The 21,028-nt window shown below is 38.4% G+C and overlaps 1 protein-coding gene across 1 annotated transcript; it reads left to right on the top strand.

Moving 5' to 3' along the window:
- Nucleotides 1–1,907: 1,907 nt before the first annotated feature.
- On the top strand, nucleotides 1,908–7,530 carry mtx2 (metaxin 2). Its single transcript, XM_080869880.1, has 10 exons — nucleotides 1,908–2,064; nucleotides 3,187–3,234; nucleotides 3,312–3,358; nucleotides 4,071–4,143; nucleotides 4,405–4,481; nucleotides 4,601–4,693; nucleotides 4,807–4,845; nucleotides 4,922–5,047; nucleotides 5,322–5,398; nucleotides 5,786–7,530. Exons 1-10 carry the CDS (start codon nucleotides 2,025–2,027, stop codon nucleotides 5,943–5,945), a joined length of 780 nt encoding a protein of 259 aa, XP_080726006.1. The 5' UTR covers nucleotides 1,908–2,024; the 3' UTR covers nucleotides 5,946–7,530.
- The last annotated feature ends 13,498 nt before the right edge of the window (nucleotides 7,531–21,028 follow it).

Genomic DNA, 21,028 nt, shown 5'->3' with positions numbered 1-21,028 from the left:
GTTTTTATCTTTTATTTGGACATCATCTGCCTTTTCAGTCGTTTTCCTTGTACCTGACTATTTTTAGAGAAATGTTTTTTTCTTTTTGTTGTTTCTACATCACTTAACACCGACATATTATTCATTTAAGAGTAAAAAGTCATCTCACAAGGGACGAAAGGTGTGTATCAAAGAACTCATTTTAAAATAGCATTTTTAGGCATTTAGTCTTTTTGCAACAACAATGCAATTCCCAAACACATATTAGACAAAAACATGGGATGTCTCAGCATGCTGAGCAGTGTGTAATTGAAAAGTATCTGAAAATCAACTGACACAGGATGCAAAAGATGCATCTGACCTTTCAGTTGATTCATCTGTTTGCAGAAATGATCTCAATGGAAGGAAACTGGGAAGAAAAGGCTGATGTATGTCAAACTATTGAAGAACTGGACTGAAAATCAGTAATCACTGACTTTCTTATCTTATGTCTTATGGAGTGATGAATCCAAATGTGAAAATTTAGGTTCACCCCCAGTATAAACAGAGATCATAAAGAGACAGGTACAACAGTGAGATGCTTCCGCTATCTGTGTCATTTTTGGGGGCTGCATTTCAACCAGTAATGTTGGGGGATCTTGATAGATGGAATTATAACTGCAGAAAAGTACAGTACATTTTTGATCCACCACCCAAAACCTTCTGGAAAGCAATTGATTGCCAGCAGCTTAATTTTTTGACAATGATCCCAAACAAACTGTCAATGCAGTAAACACATGTCTAGCTAGAAAAAAAACACATAATGAAACACTATCAGTCATGGACTGGCCTCCCCAGAGCCCAGACCTCGACATTATTAGAGCAATGTGAGATCATCTTGACAGAAAAAGGAGCCAACATGCAAAATGGAATTTTGAGTGTCATTCAAGAAGGCTGGAGAAATATTCCTGAATAAAGAAATTACAAGAAAGTCTAAAACTAATAGAGTCTAAGAGAGTTCACACTGTGTTGAAGAATAAAGGTGGTCATATCAAATATGGATTTTCAAGCTCATTAGAATTGCACAACCCCTGTTTGTGCCTTGTATACTGCATTTCAATTGAAGTGAGTATATATGTGAGAAGATGTTAATTTCTGCGTTCATAAACTTGGTGGGAAGGAGGCAACTCTTAAAGAAACTCCTCTGAATTAAATAATAACAATACAACAAAATAGCAAATATAATAAGACAGCAACAATAAAATAGTGGGCAAAATAACAAGTATATTAACTTTGCAGATATAAAGGTATAAACACACATAAATGCAGTTCTGCTAAAAATTTACGCTTGTTAAAGAAGGATATTGTACTTGCTGCTAGGTAATAGCAGCCATGGAGTGTGGATGAATGCACGAATATTACAAACGCTATTAACCTAAAATTCACACCAAACCTGAGTTTGGTGTCTTACCCAAGGATACTTAAACATGCAAACTAGAGAAGTGTGGGATTGAACCACTGCCCTCTATCTCCTGAGCCACAGCCACCCCACACCACCAGTCAAATATGATAAAATCCATTCATATTTAGGTTTTGCTGACTTTACCCTCCAAATGTATGTTTTCTGCCCTGGACATTATCCTTTTAATCCTATGTTTGCTGTAACAAAATTATCACACAGATTTCAAATAATGCTTCTCTGAGTCCATGTCTCTCTCACATGATGTGTCTGTTTTAGTCAGTTTCCTATACACTTTTTGTGCGGTTAGTTCTTTCCCTTAAACCCAAATTAAAAATGCTACTTTAATAATATGTATTTTTCCATGCATCAAAAGCCCCAATTATTTCTAGTTAAATACAACAACACTGCTACAGTAGCCTCTATGCGCGTCCATAAAGTGGAACTAAAGATTAATGCAACCGTTTCTCTTACGGACATCAATCGCAGGCGGACCGGTCAGTGACTGCAGAACAAGTACTTGCCCTTAAACTTGCAAGCAGTGCTGTTGCTCAGATCGCTCATTATTCTAATCATTATTTAACAATAAGAGTACAACAGCAGCACCATGTCTCTTGCGGCAGAGGCGTTCATGTCGCAGATGGCAGGTAATATGTTGACTTCACCCCGTTTTTCTATTGATTATGAATAACATTAGCCAGCTAGCTAGCAAGAGCTAAGGTTCACAGTAACATAAGCTCTTTACAAATGTAGTTACTTACATATATGGACCTTTAGCTGTTACTATAGCTGCCTTTGTTCGCCTTTTCTTGGTTTCTTAAAAAAAGGCTGACTGGCCTGGAAAAGCCCCAAGGCACTCTGTCATTCTGCATGTCGTGGATTGCTTGGCAGGTGTAACACAGGACTCTAATGTAAATAGCGCCATATTTCTGTTTACTGTTAAAATCATAAATCAGCAGGGGGACGGCGAATTCAAGCGGAAACGGCTCAAGAGGGCTAAAGTTACTGACATCCCCGTATCGTTACAAAAACGGCTCAAATCTATCAATTTTAACAGAGACATGCTCAGAGATTCCCCCGGTGGCTGGAGGCTGTACTGCAAGCACGGCGGTGTTACAGCATAGGTCGTTGAGTGAGCACCGTGCACCTCGTGTCTGTATTCTTTATAATCTTTTATTGATTAACTTTATATGAGTAGAGGTGAAGAAGAGGGTGCAGTCAGGGTGATGTGGATGGAGATGAGTGTCACGGGTGATTTGTGACAAAGTGAGCCAGAGTGAAAGGGAAGGTCTGCAAGATGGTAGTGAGACCTGCTGTGATGTATGGTCTGTAGACGGTACACTAACAAAGGTCAGTGGTGCTAAGGTTTTCTTTGGGAGTGAGCAGGATGGACAAGATTAGAACTAAGTATATCAGAGGGACAGATCAGGTTAAGGAGTTTGACAAAGTTAGAGAGGTGAGGCTGAGATGGTTTAGATATTTGCAGAGGAGGGGTAGTGAACATGGAGCTGGAAGGCAGGAGGAAAAAAAGGAAGACCACACGAATGGTCATGGATATAGCAAAAGGAGGACATGGGGAGAGTTGTTGTGAGATGAAGGCAGATGATCCACCGGGATGACTGTTAAAGGGAGAGTCAAAAGTAGACGAAGAACAATTAGTAAAAGAATGTTGACAGCTGATCCCACAAGCAACATTATAGATTAATGAGTCACATTATCACCGTATAATTGTGTGTGTTTGCCTGCATGTCTGTTTGTGACGTTGACAGCTGCTGAGCCGTGGCCTGAAAATGCAACCTTGTACCAGCCACTGAAGGGTGAGTTAGTGAAATGGAGGCACAATACATAATGTCAATAGCAATATAGCTATTTATATATTTTGTTGTTTTTGCAGAGGATCAGATTCTCCTGTCAGACTGTGCCTCATCTCTCGCTGTTCAGGTAAAGCAAACATGCATGTACACAATTTAAACACCTTGTTTAAATATAATGTTTATTTGTTAATAACTCAGTCTGTTGTGCTCAAGAAACAAGGAAAGCTTCTGTAAGTTTTAGTGGTTTTAATTCAAATATTTAATACTATTTTCATTATTTAATGAATTAAAACTGAACTCGTATAAAAGCTTTCAGTTCTTAATTGCGCAATTTTGAACATTTAACCAGCACAAAACTGATATAAGATAACAGATGAACATTGGCTTCTGCCAACGATTTAATGTCAACTTATTTGGTATCTTATTAATTGACTGCCAGCTAATAAGATGCTGATCTTAGGTTGTTATACTGCTGAAAATGTATACATATATATATTTTTTAAATGCATCAAGTATGAAATGCAGTTGTTGATATTATCTGTATTTGACCTTTTGACCTCTACTCTGACTTTGGATTTGACCTTACTGCAGAAGGAAATCTGCAGTGCTGCAAAATAAAGTTAACTGTTTTTTGTTTTTTTTTAAAGCATATCAAAGTATACCACAAGTAATATTTTTCATTTACTTTCACAGTATGTTTAGTTAACACATTCATCCCATAGGTGAACTATTTGAGACTCGGAGGAGATGCAAACCCAACCTCATGGAATTACAAGCTAGTGTCCTCCTAGTGCTTTTATTCCTCAGCTGCTTAATTCTGTCCCGTTTCTGATGTGCAGGCGTACCTGAGGATGTGTGGTCTGCCAGTTCAGGTGTTCTGCAGAGCAAATGCTGAATACATGTCACCTTCTGGTTAGTATACATGTAGCTTCAGAGACAAATTCTGGGTGTCTGATCTCAACACTGTGTGAATCTCAGCACTCATTCTGCTCATTAAAACATTACACAACTATACACTGTAAGCTGGAAGGATTTTATTCGAAATGAAATGCTAAGTTTGCTTCCAGGATTCGTGTAGGTGCATTTGGAAGTTACTTTGTTGCAGGTTAGCTTTTTGTGTTGAATTAAATGTGATGATTTTAATGCCCAGCCTTTTTATGTTTGTGTCCACAGGTAAAATTCCCTTTATACACGTGGGCAACCAGGTGGTGTCAGAACTGGGGCCGATTGTGCAATTTACTAAAGCTAAGGCAAGTGTTGTACAGATGAAAGCTGTTTGTTTCTTTTGGCAAATTTGCTTCTAGTTTTTCCCAGTGGAGGAGCAGGTTTTCATATTTCTTTCTGCTGTTGTCTTCTTTTGGGTACTTAGGGTCATTCTTTGAGCGATGGCTTAGATGACGTTCAGAGAGCTGAAATGAAAGCGTACATGGAGCTGGTCAACAATATGCTGCTTACGGCTGAGGTATGAAAAACATAAAAACCATAACATACTGATACTAGAACTTCAGCACATGTACAGTTTTTATGAATGTGTCTGAGAAGTATCCTCTCACACATGTCCTCATCTCTCTACAGTTGTACATTCAGTGGTGTGATGATTCTACAGCCACTGAGGTGTGTACACCAGGTTTAAAAACAAAACTTGTTAAAGTCTTGATAGCCTCCTAATCAGCTGTATCTGTTTTTGTAGATTTCTCGTCCCAGATACAGCAGTCCATACTCATGGCCTCTCAATAAAATCCTCGCCTACCAGAAGCAGTGGGAGGTGCGCAGGAAGATGAACGCCATTGGCTGGGGAGGGAAAACGTTGGAGCAGGTTAGCAACAACCTGGAAGTGAAAAGTTGATGTTTTGCCAGCTCTACAATTCCCTTTCTGCAATCAGAAAAATAATTTCCTATCTTTTTATTTTAAAGGTGGAATTCTTCAAAATTTTACAGAATTGATCTTTTAGACTGTTTGAAGGCCCTTAAGTTTAACTTATTTGTGTTTGTCTCTTATTTGTGTAAGTAGGAAAAAGAACCCAGTCTGTCTATAAAAAATAAAGTAAACAAACTTGTTTTAAAAGTCTGTATGTCCTCATGTATTTCAGGTTTATGAAGATGTGAGTCAATGCTGCCAGGCTCTCTCTCAGAGGCTGGGAACACAGTCATACTTTTTTAATAAACAGTATGTATTTTTTTTAATTTTTTATATCTGTATGTTTCTGGTTATCGCTTTCTCTTTTGTCTTGTTTATAGCGACTGAATAATAAATCTACATCTGAGTTCTCCAGAATCCTTTCTCCAACCCCTGTTATAGGCATTCACACCAAAAAGGAAATGTTTCTAATTATTGCAAGCAGTTTTCCTGGAGCACCACCTTGTGGTTTAAAATTGTATTGATCTCGTAATCAACTGAAAGGCTTTGTTCTGTACTCCCTGGCAATGTTTGATTTGTGTTAGAACAAAGTATTACAAGTGAAGCCAGTGTCTGTAACACCTCATTTCTGATTATATTTAAAGCTGAAGGAGTGCCAGTCATTAACGGAGTGTGTGTGTGGCGTGTGTGTTATAGGCCTACAGAGCTGGATGCATTGGTGTTTGGCCATCTCTTCACTATACTGACTACTAGACTCACCAGCACTGAGCTGGCAGAGAGGGTCAAGAGCTACAGCAATCTTCTGTCCTTCTGCAGACGCATTGAACAGACCTACTTTGAAGACAAGAGCTCCTGAAGGACTGAAAATAACATATCACCTCTTCTCGTACATTCTTTCCTTCTCTCATTCCCCAGATTGTAGCCCTAAGAAGCTGAAATGCCTAAAACAAAAAAAATGCATACGTGTCCTTTTTCCTATTTTTCCTTCACTTGTGGCTTCCTGTTCATACATCATCTCCAGAAGTTTAAGAATTATGAATGTCCTAAAGTAAGCATAATTTGTAAGTGTATTAAGAATATGTAAAAGAAAATGTCCTGAGTTAAATGTATTTTTCAGAATATTATAAGAACAAATGCCACATATGCTAGTAACTGTGATCATCACAGTTAGTGGAAGACCTTGAGAATCTAGCTTTATAAAAAGTGAATACAAAAAATATCAAAGCTGATATACAACCTTAAATCAGTCTGAAATGAACGTCAAAGATTAGGATTAAATGCTGATCAGACTTCCAAATCTTTCAGATTTGTTGTCAGGATCAAGTTCACCTCAGCAGAATGTCTGCACACACTTGGGTTTTTCATGTTTTACACTCTTTTTCACGGAAGTAGTGTCTACATGTGTTAGAGTGCATGAGTGCGTTTCTAAACGCACACCGCCTCGCTGAAAACCGAGGTGTGGATTTCTCAGCCTCGTGACATGACTGCATTTCAAAAAACAGAACTCCACTTGACCTACGTCCGAGGTCAAATGGCTCACTGTGTTTTTCCTCCAGGGCACTCCCAAAGCTTGCAAGAAATGTGAAACAGAGAGAGAAAATCCAGAGAGAGGTTACTTCTTATTCTGTACAAAATGCATGAACATAATCATGAAGATGTGATTTATTCCTTATTTTTTCCATGTTTTACTTGTGTGAATAGAAAGTGCCTACATGATGGAATACACTTGCCACAATACATTTCTCCCCCAAATAATACGTGTTCGGAAGTTTGTTTAATATTGTTTGAAATTATAACACAAAACCATATAGTGGCTCTTTCATTAGGTACCCCTGTATGTTTTAGCATCGGGTTTTATTGGATTAATCCCTCATATGTTGCCAAAACAAAATCTGAAAGAGAAGTTTAAAAAGACGGAACATGCTGCCAAGTTATCGGGTGTCTGTTTCTACCTTTGGGTCTAATACAAGCTCAATGGTAATGTCTGATCACCTCTGATTGCCCTTGAGTTGAACAGGTTGTGAGTGCATGACAGACGGGCAGAGCGAGTCTGTCTTCCAGGTTTCCTGTGAGGTCGGGCTTTGACCCTTGAACTTCCAGGAGCTGTGGCATCATGACTAATGACCTGCAACGACCAAATGCTGCACACTTGGAGGTCATCAGCCAGGCACCAGACAGAGATAAATACATGGAAAAACAAAACGGTACATCTTATTGAAGACATGTAGTCAAGTCTGCAGTTTTTTGTGGATTTTCTTTATGCTATATTAGGGTTTTGATTAATTATTAACCTCTAAAAATAGACCTAAAACACCATACAAGTAAAAGACTGAAGTAATGTGAATTCGTTTTGGTTGGAAATTGAACAGATGATGGAGAACAATGCTGAGAAATTGTCAGCAGACCTACAGTGTCATTTGTAGTTAGGTCCTTATAAATATTCTCATGTTTTTTTTTTATTGTTGAACATTTCTAAGGAAAAAATTTAATGTATGCAAAACCATAGTGTGAATAAAAGTTATGAAAATTGATCCTTTATTTGTCCAGGTAAAAGTCTCACAGAGATTAAAAAGGAACCTGGCCAAGAGGGCAACACAAAATACAACGAATATAACATATAGCAATATAACTACAAACATCTGAATAATATGAAATAGCACATCTTTACAAGAGCAATTCACATTATTATCATGCTGCCCAACTGCAAGCTCTAGATTTGGAGCTTATGAGGGAAAAAGGGTAAACAATGCATGATTTCTAATGTGAATCAACTGATTTTAAGCTAAAATAGAGTCACAACAGTAGTGGACAGCGAGAATGTTTTATGGTGCAGAGATAGTAATGGGTTTATTGTCAAAACTGGTGACACCAGACGAGCAGAATTTTCCCTGATTGCCCTTGATTCTACTCTCCTGCAGGGAGGAAGATTACAGCCGAGTCCACACATCTCTGACTTTTCTGTTACCTTTAAAATGTTCTCATGCTGTGTCCGAACTCTTATTTTGGCCTTCCACTTCAAGGAGACAATGCCCGAGGCCATTAGAGGGGGCAAAGGGTTTCAGGTTCAATCTGTGGCAATGAGTTTGGGGTTGAAGGGCAGAGGTACAGCCTTGACTGGTCACTAGTCCATCACAGGGTAACACAGTCTTATATCCACACCTACAGTCAGTTTTGAATCACAAATTAACTCAAGTCAAAAGCATGACAGAGGAATATTAGAAACCAAAATGATATTAATCAAATTCTACGTTCATAAAAGTGCACAGAAAACTGAAAAACATGCATTTGTCCTCCCACACAAGCTTAATATTTGCATACAGGAAGGGACTGCATACAGATATATTTTTGAAACATGGACAAGATTTATCACTAAAGCAGGTTTACCCCGAGCTACAAATTGTATTGAAAACGTTTGTCCAGAAGGGGGCAGCATTGGGATTCCAAAGTATCTTGCAGTGGCAGGGCTTTAAGGGATTTGGGGCCAGCTTGTCAAAGCAAGTTTATCGTGGATTTTCTCAAACTGCGGTTAGGAAAAAAAACTGAAAGAAGAAGAAAAAGGATGAAACAAATGGCGAGAGAGTCTAGTTTAACTGCTTTTTCAGTTTTGGAGAGAGAAACATTTGGTTCTTATTATGAGAAAGAAAGTCACACAGCTGGTTGCACTGGTTATCATTATGTTTCTTGATCATGCTGGGTCAGTGTGTACTCAAATTCAAACCACTGAGGAATTTGAGTGGGTGGAGCTGTACTGTCCAAATGTACTTAGAATTATTATTTTCAGCTGTGGATTTCATGTGATGGCCTGGAACAGGCGATGCATTTTCTTTTGATAATATTCTTGATCGATTTATACGTTTATGGATTTGTTCCCCCCAAAAAGTCTTCCCATGTAACAGTTCAACATTCTCTTTGATAGATTAAATCAAAGGATAGTACAATTAGTTAATATGAGGGCGGTGATGGGAGGGAGGTAAAAATGAAGATTATTGCCAAATCGTGGGAATCATTGTCCCATCATGGAAGAAGTTGACAATGTAAGTTTTGTATTCAAGGATGTGAATGTGCATCTGCACATGTGCTGTGATATCAGATTAGCCAATACGTCTGGAGGCTGATGATTACACAGCTTGATTTTCAGAGTTAGTCATGATGCACAATGTGGACTTTCTGTGAAAGAGGTTGTTTTTTCACTTATGTTAATTGCATCTGGTGTGTATGAGCTGGTTTGTGTGTGTGTCTATGCAAGTACTGAACTGAATCAATGCAATGTGTAGTTTCTGATGCTGCGACCCAGTAATTCTTTAATCTCATTCACATAAACTGGATCAGCATGTCTTCTCAGGTGTCAAAGCATAGGGGTGGTTTAAGTGATTTGGAGACCTCAGGCAGTCAAACACTGAGCTAAGTGCCTGTGGGTTTGTATATGGGTGTGAGCCACACACACACACACACACACACACACACACACACACACACACACACACACACACACACACACACACACACACACACACACACACACACACAGAGAGAGAGAGAGAGAAATCTGTGAATCTTACGTTTTAACATGACAGAATCATCCCACCCTTGAAAAAGTAATTTCACTGAGACTGAGTGGCTGACTTTGCAAAATATGACGTGACACAACCCCCTACATTCCCTGCAATTTACCACCACTCTGCCAAGACTCGCTGCCATTACAGCTCTGCTGGAAACTCTGCCTCTCTACTCACATTTCACACTCATGGAAAGAAACAAAAACTATTTGCAGGCAATGATTTTCAGGGAGAAAATGCGGAAAAGCTTTCTAAGTCCGCGCAGAAATGTACCCTTTCTTGTTAAAAACAAAGATGTATAGACTTAAACTTATGAGGTCTTCACTGATTAGCAATCTCTTAACTCTAAAGCTAGTTTTTCTTCATTGCCTTTAGAGGTAAGGAAGCACTTTTACACATTTTACACATATTACTTTATTTATTATGACGATTACTCAGCGAGGACAGTCAAGATTATAAACTGGAGTTAAAAGATGTGGACATGTTGGCTTTTGAGTTGAATAAAGAATCATTAGTTGTTCTTTTTAAAACATTAAACTAACTGAAGCATGAATATGCCAATAGAAACAAATCAATTATATATTTTAAAATTTCTTTGTTGTTTTTACTATTATCCTTTGTGAGATGATTGGCTTTAAATATTAAACCCTTAAAAGTGTAACATTTTAACTATGTGATCAAATGTTTCCCTGCAACCGTTCACATTCTGAAACACTGCACAGGAGCTGCAGCAGCTGTTTCAATGCACCAGAATTTACTTAAGCAAACATTTCCCTGTCTGGTGCCACTGAGAAATTTACTTAAGTAAACATTTTTGCACCCGTGCTTCTTATGAACCTCTCCTGGTATGATCTAATATGAAAAACAGTATAAAAAAGTGATATAGTTTAGTAAAACGTAAGCACTTTCATTGTAAACTACAGAAAAGGCAGACGACATCTCATTTTTTGCTTTCTTGGTCCTTTCCCTGCAGCCAAACCAGGGTTTTCTACCTCTTTCTCCAGGTAGGTTTTCTTGTTTCTAGCATTTCCTTTAAAATGCTATATTTAGTTTCACATACTACTCTTGTAGGAGACCCAAAATGCAGTACACAGGAGATAGAGGTTGCAAACAAAAAGTGAGCTTTATTGCTGGTAGCAAGTCCAAGAAAAACTCCAAATGAGAGGAGAAACAGAATCCAAAAAACACAAGGAAGCAGAAATAATGTTGGGTCAACACAAGAATCAAACATTTAAAACTAACCTGTATTCCTCATAACTGGGATCTAGATTCCAGACTGTTGCCACAGATGCTCTGGCAAATGAAGGTGCAATGCTAGAGCAGGGATCCCAACCTTACTGCTGCAGTTTACCTTTAGCACCAGCAGGATTCTTAAAGTAAGCTAAGGGCAGCTCTTAGTTATATTTTATGCAGCCTTTGAGTACTACAAGGAAAGAATGCACCACTGTACATTTCATTAATTTCACATTATACTATGACAATGCATTGCTGAATGAAACCAGGAGAGCATTTCTATTTACTTTCATTTCATGTTGCTCCAGCTGTTATAGCTCATCAAATCTTCTTCAGCTAACTCACTATTGGCTAAAATGACTCGTTAGAAAGATGAAACATGTTTGATGCGTGTGGATTTTCCCATGTGGCCAACTACATTTGCACTCCAGTCATCAAAACTTTAGCATTGATTCACAAACACACACACACACACAAACCAGTGAATTACTTTAATTGCTTTGTCATTGTTGTTTAATTTAGTGATAAAGGACACTAGTGCCCCAGTGAGGGTAGTCATTCTCACTCATATCTAATATGTTGCCAATACACGCCTGTGTGGCTGCTTTTGAGAGTATGTTGACTTCTGTATACCTGAAACATCTTATCATGTGTGTCTCCATCACATTCCATGGTGATCATGCGTGTTTATATGTGTGGATTCACTTTATAAGTATGTAAGGAGAAGATGGTTGTTGAGAAAGTGTATTTGGTTTTTTTTTTTTGTGATGGGTTGATGTAGATCAGAGTGGAATAACGAGATTAGCTGTGTGTTGATAATCCTCTTGTCAAAGTCCATCCCCTCACACTAACACATGCGCACGTACTACCATTTTATTACCGTCTCCTTTCATGATGTCTTCTCTTACCAGCCATGTTGCTTCTAGTTGTCGTGTTCAGCCTCATCTTTCACAGTTTATGCTGATACACTTGCTTTGCTGCAGCAGACTTAAGTCAGAATTTACATGTTAAAAAAACAATAAGTCTGATTTGTCTCAGGCAGGTTGTTGTTTACTCTAATAGGCTTAAACATTTCAAAGTTTCAGACTCATACTCTCCCACATGCCTCTCAGAAATTCCCAGTTTTACATACATATCACCCAATGTTTAATTCTCACCCTGCAGGAATAAGAGACACGTGTTTAAAATAAATAGTAAAAGCTGTCTGCTTCCCCTGAAATGTCTTTTCTTACGAGTTAAAAATAATTCCCCTCCATGGTCTTAAGATGCATTAATTTTAATATGAATGGAGTGTCAGGTACATAGTGTTAATATTCATTTTCTGTACAAATAAAGAGATGGTTTCATGTGCTAGCACTCACTCAATGGAAAATCAATGTAACCGTGAATGTAATCAAGGACAAAAAACGAATAACATCGTGGATTTGAGCCAAGAGTCTGCATTGGAAATCTTCCACCGCAGTTGAAAGGTTCCTTCCACAACACTTTAAATCCACTTTCTTAGCAAGCGGTTATTGGATCATTTTTTCTGCCAACATTTAAAGAAACTATAATATTACTGTTTTGTAAGTCGGTGATTCTGCTGATGATTAACGATGAGCGTTGTGGTCAAGACAAGTCTATTAAAGGCTCTTGGTTCCCTTCAGAGTCAGTATGGCCCTTTTACATCTGGGTCTGGTTTACAGCACAATCAGTAACTGAGCTGCAGTGTCATGAATGTGAAATGAAAAGAAAACAGTGCGTTTAGTCAAATTTGGTCAAAAATATGAGTGTTTGAAGCATAAAGAGTATACAGTTCTCCAGCAGAGAAGTGGATTATGCCATATGACTAGCTTTAAAACTGTCTCCACCATGAAAGCTGGAATCCACTCTAACCACTGTGAATGGATCCCAGCCCTCAGCTTCACAGAAATACAGAAAACTACAAAGTTTTTACAGCACGTCTTTCACTGTCAAATGAGACATTGAGATCTATTTCTGGCATTTTGCCTTTATTGGATAGAGACAGTGAGAGAGAGAGACAGACATACAGAAGGGAGGGAAAGGTGGGGGGCGTTCAGCAAATGGCCCAGGAACTCTCTGCAGCAAACTACAAAGTGAGCTAAGGAGGGATAACACATTTTTAAGGAAAGCATCATTTTAATAAGCCATCCTTGAATTGTTCTGGCATTCAATAAAGTATAAAAAATATGTTTAGTTTTTTCCAACCCATCTTGTTTTTCTTCTAACTTCATACCACCAGTGTTAAAGATGTACCTTCTTCACTAGATTAATTCTTTCTCCTTTTCTTATTTTACACCCCCGATTTTTTGAGACATGCTCAGATTCAGGAAACAATCAGAAATGAACATTTCTGTCTATGTCAGTGTGTTTGCTATTGCCAACTTGCTTAAATCCTTTAATGCACAGGGTCACTTTTCCAACAGTGTCTCAGGTTGCAAACACACAGTCATTTAAATGTCAGCAAAGGGGTTTACTTTTTCAGTTTAGACAGATATATTTCATGTTTATACCATTTTATCTGCACACAAATCACTGGAACTTATCATAGAGTCACACCTACTCAGCTCAAATTAGTCTGCGTAGTAATCACAGTAATCACGTTGTGGCACCCATTTCCTTCTCTCCAGCCCTGGCCTCAGCAGCTGAATGACAACATTTTCCAAGAGAGAGATATTCCGCCTTCCTGTGTTGGAAATTCATCCAGCAAGGCTGAGAGTCTTGAGATTACTATTTGGATGCATGTTGACTACTCAGAGTACAAATAAGGATAAAGAATATACAGCTCTGAACTAAACCTGTAACCCAGGTGCTTTATGTTTCTGTGGCATAAAGCGAAACAGATACACTTTTAGAGCATTTTGTGGAACCATGGGACAGTACCTCCACCACTAAATGCAGCAGCATGTCTTTATATGACTCAAGATTTTTGCACAATAATGTAGACCCCTTTATAGTCTTGTGAGCCTGCACAAACTATCTGGTCATTTTTGTGGGAATAACAATTTTAGATTTTCATCAGTGTTGTAAAGCTGAACTTTGCAACACTGCAGTAAACTATGGCAAACAACACCATCTTCCATAGTTACATAAAAGCCATTTCATAAATGATCATGTCCTAAATAATCAAAAATATGTGATTTAGTTAGTTGGTGATTATTACATCCTTTGTACTTTCAGTTCAGGCATTGCGTGTCTTTAAAAGGTTATCTTCAGGCAGAGAACTGTTGTGGTGTCGAGTGATTGACAGAAAGCAAAAAGTGGCTTAATGAATGTGTGGATGGGAAAAACTCTCAGCAGAAACCTGCATGTTTACTATGATGGTTTACTTAACTCCAGAACTTGTCTTTTAATATTAAACAACAGCAGATGGCTTCTGAAGGGAGGAAAACAAGCCTCGATATCTCCCGCTATGCCGAATGTGTGCAGGCACCGAGAGGAACAACGCAGAGGCAAAGGGGAAAACTACAAGTCTGGCACAAATAGTGAGTATTAAAACGGTGCGATATTCATTCTGGAGAGAAAGTCCTCGGTGTTCACGGTGTGACATTCTCACACTCTGCTGTTTGTGTTTTAAAGCAGTCGACAGAAAAAGGCAAGGTTTCAATCAAGAAACACGCTGGTCTGATGGAGAGAAAGCGAGTCATGCGAAACCACATGTTTTAAATGTTAGTTAATGTTGTTTAGCTGTAATTTGAGGTGTGTTTCATTTCCTGAAGCTGTCACTCCTTCTCCAATGACCTCACTCTTAGAGTGCGCTTGCATTTGAGGCCCTTTTCGAACATGAGGCTTAAGTGGCCCCAGAAACCCCGACACCATGTAATCACACACACGCACACACATATGTACCCTGAAATTTAATGATCATGTGAACCGCATTGAAAATGTGTGTGTGTTGCACTGCGTGAATGTGTGTGCAGACTAAACACTGACCGACATTGCTATTTTTACTGATTAGAGGTTGTTCATAACGAGACCTATTAACATCAGACCTTAAAACACATGCACGCACCAAAACTTCAGATTCAGTCGGCAAAAGGCAGAGCAAGAACATACCCGCTGGCCAAAGCAAGTGCTTGTAATTGTCACGGTTGAAAAGGTAAGTGACTTTTTTTTACATTCAATTTTTTACTTGAGTTTTTTTTCCACTTGGTTGTTTTTAAATACAAATTGAGCGAAAACGTTTACCTTCGCAAACATATTCAGACACTTTATCTGGTCTTCTCTGATTGTTCGCCTTTTGAACTAGTGTGCAGGCATACATATATAATACTTTCTATCCTACAGTGGTGTTTTGTGTTTCAGTTGTGAGCACAGCTGGACAGCGGTGGCTGTGTGACAGTGATGTTTAGTGGAAAAGTGAGCTGAAAGTGGTAGTGTGTGCTCGGGTGTGGAAGAATGTGTTTTTCATGTACTTGTCATGTTTATATGCCTTCCACAGATAGGCATATGTATTTAGGAAGGCATCTGTGTCATTTTTCATTTATCTCTATTTCCTTTCATCGACCCTTTTCCTCTTTAATGCTTTGCATTCATTATTAGGTGCATTCTCTTTGTTACTATTTCTTTCTTTTTAATCTCATATATCTTATTGGCATAGATGATGGCCAAAAATGAGTAATATAATTTTTAGATATATACGACTACAGTGGCGATTCATGTTATTAAGGAGAAGAACCTTTTCTAGAGTTACCATTTTATACTGCTGCTGTCAACATCTAGAGAGAGGAGAAGGGTCAGAAATGGGATAAAGCGCTTGGGATTTTTGCATTTGATGAATTTGCTGTCACCCTCTCTATCTGAACAAATAAGCCTTTATTATCCAAAGAAAACTGTGCATCTTCAAAATATAAACTGAGGAACTGAGTACATGTGCTGACAAAACATCACAGTTTTTTTTAAAGGTGTTAAAATCCTAGGAGCTGGCATGTTAGTGTTTGGTGTGAACGTTAAACCAGGAAATTGAAAAGGGCAATTTATCAAATTCAGAAAAGAGTCAGGAGCAAGGGAGCAGTCAGTGTACAACAACAATCCAAAATCAGGACAAGCAGGTAATCAAAACAAAAAGAGTCATTAGCAATCAGGAAGACAAGCAAAACCAAAGATAAATGTCAAGCTGGAAAATGTGTGCATGCTAAGTGGAGGGTGAGGGGCAGATGTGAAGGCAGGTCATGATCAGGTGTCCACTACATGGTTGGATCTACGATTACACAATTACATACATGATATATTACATATTAGATACACGATTAAAAGCTGCACAGCATGCACTGCAGTAGTTTAGCAAGGTTCACCTTTGCATGTGGGGCTCACCATTTTCAGGAAAAGAATGTAAAAATCATGTAAAGAGACAATGGCAACTGAAGCAGTGTGTGTGATACCAGCTGTCTAGTGTACTCTGTGTCACAGCTTTACATAACTGCACCAGCAACATTATTTTTTTTCTCACCGTGCCATGTCTATGTATATATATGAGCAGAGAAAAAAAACTCAGGTGAAGGCAAGTGCTTTGTACATATATTGGTCAACAAACAATTGGCTGTAATGTAAAACCCATTTTTATTTCCACCCCGAACCAATGTTTGTGTTGTCTGCCCATAATCTCGGCAGACAACACAAATGCAGGAACTGCCTTTTTCAGCTAAGAAACATCTCCAAACTGCGAACTTTTTTGTCTAAATCTGAGTTAGACATGATTATCCATGCTTTTATTTCTTCTCACTTAGATTACTGTAACAGTCTTTTTCTCTGTTTGAGCAAAAAGAATCTTGACCGTCTCCAGTTAGTCCAGAATGCTGCGGCAAGGCTTTTAACAAAGACACGAAAAAGAGAGCACATTACACCAGTTTTACGATCATTACACTGGCTTCCAGTACATTTTAGAATTCATTTTAAAATCTTAGTCCTGACTCTTAAAGCTTTGAATCATGATGCTCCTATCTATATTTCTGATCTTTTAGAACCTCACACTCCCTCTTGCAGCCTGAGATCATCTAATCAAAGGCTGTTGGTAGTCCCACGAACACGTTTTAAGACCAGAGGTGATAGATCTTTTAGAGCGGTGGCCCCCAGGTTCTGGAATTCTCTCCATCTTCACGTTGCCTGGATTGTATTTATTCTTTTGAACATCATCTTAAGACTCATTTATTTAGATTAGCTTTTGATTAGATTTGGCTTGTATGTTTGATTGTGTTGGTTTTTGTTTATTTGTTTTATATTATTGTGAAGCACTTAGTGGGTTTTATCCTGTGAAGAGTGTTGTATAATTCAATAAAATAAAGTAAAGTTTATACTGTATAGTCTGAGCCTAGCATTATACACACTGCAAAATTATTCTAAATATTTGTGCTGGTACAGTTCATCTAACATGCAAGTAGCCTCACCTAAAGTTAAAGCTAAAAGAAGACCAAACAAAGTGAATCATATTCTTAAACATTACAAGTGCAAAGAAGCAAGAACAAGCCAAAATGTCTCACTCAAGCTTCACGTCTCAAATTGCAGGCATCAGAGAGGACAAGAGCACACCCAGCTACAACGGCTGACTCTGGGCCCTTCTCTAAAAACAAAATTTTTGAACTTTATTTCAACAAACGGGTTAAACAGATTCAGATTTAAATTAAAACATATGCAGTAAGTTTCCTTATTTCGATGTAATAGTAATAACATGCATGAGGACAAATGTTCTCACTTTTTAAAACCATTTGGTTGCCATCAGGAGAAGAAGCTTCCAGCAATGTTAAGTTAGGGCTTTAATCTGTCATTTTACCTTTGAACCAGTGCACCAACCCTTCAATGTGGCACACTTTACAGACTCAAACCTGGAAACTGTTAAAGATGTTCTTGACAGTGCTTTATGATTGATCTGATAACCACATACATACAATCACAAAGTGGGCAGCAGCCTTGAAAAATTCAAATTATGCCAACAATCTAGATCCTCTTAATGATGCTAATGTCATTATTTCCATGGAAGATTAATGAGAGCTATTTATGGCTCATTAATCATATCGAGAAGGACTACAGATTAAACTGTTAATCACACATCAAATACAACTGCTGCCCCCTGGGCAATAACTAAATCCCCCTGGGCGTGTGTGTGTGTGTACATGTATTACCACTGGAGTTCACCAAATATCTCCACCTGCTGCTATTGTGTCCTTCTGTCTTACTTTTATTTATTTATTTATTTATTTATTTATTTATTTATTTATTTAGTTAGTTAGTTATTTTTGTCTGTCTTCTCATTGTGGCTGACTGATCTTCTGTGTCTTATTAGCCTGCAGTAAAGAGTCACTAGCCCAGAGGAACTGGGCCACGGTGCTGAAATCCAATCGTTCCACTGAATCCGCTTTCCCAGAAATAGTGACTTGGTGAACTCGTTGCTTGGCCTTTGCATGCTAAATGAATACTGCCCTCTGTCCTCGGTGCTCCTCTTTGCTCTGGTAGCTCTGTTTTATTTGTCACTAACTATCATTTATCTGACTGAGCAGCATGTCTGCATTTTTCTGCCTGTTTTACATCCAGGCATTTTTATAATGTTGTATCCAGAAACAACAATAATTTCTTTTTTGGTTGTGCATTGTTGGCTGAGCTGTTCATGTGGGTACAAATGACCACCAAACCAAAACGTATTTATCAGTATTTGAGTGACAGGCACCCCTTCTCCATGAACAGGCAGATCAAAGCTGTTGTGGTGCCATGAAGGAAATCAATATAATTTACATTGATATGGATACTAGAAGGTCAGAAAAGGTGTTATCATCCAATCTGACCTATTCAAAATGTAGAATCAGTGATCAGATTAGAAAGTAAACCAAGAGATCTCTTGCAGTCATGTGAAAAAGTGCAATGAAAACCATCATCATTTTATTTTAGCAAGCTTTCTAACATGTGGTTTACATTATAGTACACAGTTTTACTTTAATCACTAACCAAATCGTGAGTGAAAAGAAAACTATGGAGATGAAACTTAAATCCAAAAACTTGATCCAAGCTCAAGTCTCCTGGGTGAAAGTCATCAGATTCACTTAATTGTGAAACTCGGTTCTCAAAAAAGACTTCCAGACATCAGCACGCATTCCCGTAGAGGTGCTCAGATAGAAACCTCCAGTCCAACAATGAAGCAACTTTTACAAAAATACAACTGAGCACAACAAGGCTCTGTATTGTAAAATGCCACGTTTATTGTGTAATACACACTTTGGGCTTAAACAAATTTAAAAGCTGGAGTTTTCCTTTAACTTTAAAATCTTTTCACTTATAGTTTTAACAATCCTTCATCTTCGGATGATGAAAAACAAGATGCAGGTCTCACTATACTTGCAGCACTTTATTATAATCCCATTCCTGTGTTTCTTTTTTGTGGTGGGTGGGGGTGAGGAAGAGGATTTTATGTAGACATTAGAACTGGCTTAACAATATAACAATCAATTTTCTGTTGTTGTGGGGAAAATGCAGCTTAAGCTGCAATCATAGGAGCAGTAGTGGACGATAGATGGGGTGAGGGGGCATCTGGACTGCAAAACCAGAGAAAGATAAAAAGAGACAGAAAGGGATTTCCCATCCCTTTCTACAGAATCTGGGTGTTCCTAATAACAAGCTTAGACCACCCCCCTTCACTTTTCCACTCCTCCTTTTGGATATGAGGGGAGATCATCCCACTGCGCTTTAAACACACACTCTGCTCAGATTAAAACACACACGCACACCAGATGCTGTTGTTGCCTGGGGTAAAGTCGATGTCAGCCACCCCCTCTTTCTCATGTGCTTATGAGTGGATGTGATTGTTTCATACCTGAAGGCTTTTCCTGACCTTTTCATGATGGTAGTGACTGAGAATAATGACACTCCGCACACTTTTTGAATAATTGGAGTAACAGGATAAAGATTCTGTGGTCCCTGTACCACTGGGACGTGATCTTGGGAACAAAGGTGTAAAAACTTTTATACACTTTCTGCATATGAACCATAAATAGCTCTCATTAATCTTCCAAGTCTCCTGCCACACTCAGATTGTGTGAAGCTGTATTTTGGCACAAGAGGAAAAAATTAAGAATACCAATATGCTCACCATGTAAATGCTCCAAAATTTGAGCTGATATAATACATTCAACATCTCGATTCCCTACAAAATCTGCACTAAAAACAAAAGTACATCAATGACCAGTGGCAATTTCATTAGTTTGCAAGTAAACTGAATTGACTAAACAGGAGATTAAAAAATGCTGAGAGCAGGTTTTTGATCACCAAGCACCAACTTAGTGTGCTAGTATTTGACTTAAGGCTACAGAAGAAAAATGCAAATACCAACCTTTTTTTTTTTCAATTTAATGTTTGTAATCTATCCGAAGATGAAGATTTATGTCTATAATTATATCTTTTGTGCTGGTTTATATTTTTTAACCATGGGGTGTGAATCAGTGAATGAGGTGTGTTGTATAAAGCACTTTGAGTCTTCAGGAGAGTAGAAAAGTGCTTTACCATTTACCATTAGTGAACCGACATTAGGAGGATTTAATCTGCAAAGATGGCGAGAACAGAGTTGAAATTGAAATGCAATATGCATGATACAAACTGTGGATGAATGCACCATATCAGTCCTCGTTGTGTGTGAGTTGCGCCTGCTTCGGCAGCGCTGTGAACGGAGTGTGCAGTCGTCTTAACGGCCCTCTGCTGTTGGTGATGGGACTCTAGGGTTGTTATTGTGCTGCTGTTTTTAATCACACACATGTTGTGAGGAGGAGGAAGCATTGCTCACCCTGAACTTTGCTGACTGCTTTTAAACTGTGTGGAACTGGGACATTTCTTGGAACTTAGTTTCTATCTCAGATTTTACAGTCCCTGCTCTGCATGAGCCAAACCTTTGATTATGTTATTATTGTGCAAGATTCTGAAAACTTTCCACTTTACTTTCATTTTAGATTAAACCCCTCAGGCTAGTTTCCTGACCAAAAATACAAACATGAAACTAATGCTAACTAAGCTTTGGTATGTCTATTTCAAGCTGAATTGCATAGCTGTGTATATACGTACTTAATTTTTTTTACACACCAAAACCCCCAAGAGGGATTGTCATGACTGCATAAATGCAAAGCCTTTATAAAGTAAAATGCATTAACTCAGAACCGAAAGAAACAGAGATAGAGGTGAG

The sequence above is a fragment of the Rhamphochromis sp. 'chilingali' genome, assembly GCF_963969265.1.
Source record: "Rhamphochromis sp. 'chilingali' genome assembly, chromosome: 20".
Classification (NCBI taxonomy): Eukaryota; Metazoa; Chordata; class Actinopteri; order Cichliformes; family Cichlidae; genus Rhamphochromis; species Rhamphochromis sp. 'chilingali'.
Note: the sequence above shows the minus strand (reverse complement) of the source record. Positions and strands in the feature narration are given on the sequence as shown.

Bases quoted from the DNA above. Each gene is read 5' to 3' on its own strand.
- mtx2 (XM_080869880.1), top strand. From the start codon at position 2,025: ATGTCTCTTGCGGCAGAGGCGTTCATGTCGCAGATGGCAG. The intron at 3,235-3,311 runs GTGAGTTAGTGA...TTGTTTTTGCAG, and splicing joins CTTGTACCAGCCACTGAAGG to AGGATCAGATTCTCCTGTCA. The intron at 4,846-4,921 runs GTGTGTACACCA...CTGTTTTTGTAG, and splicing joins ATGATTCTACAGCCACTGAG to ATTTCTCGTCCCAGATACAG.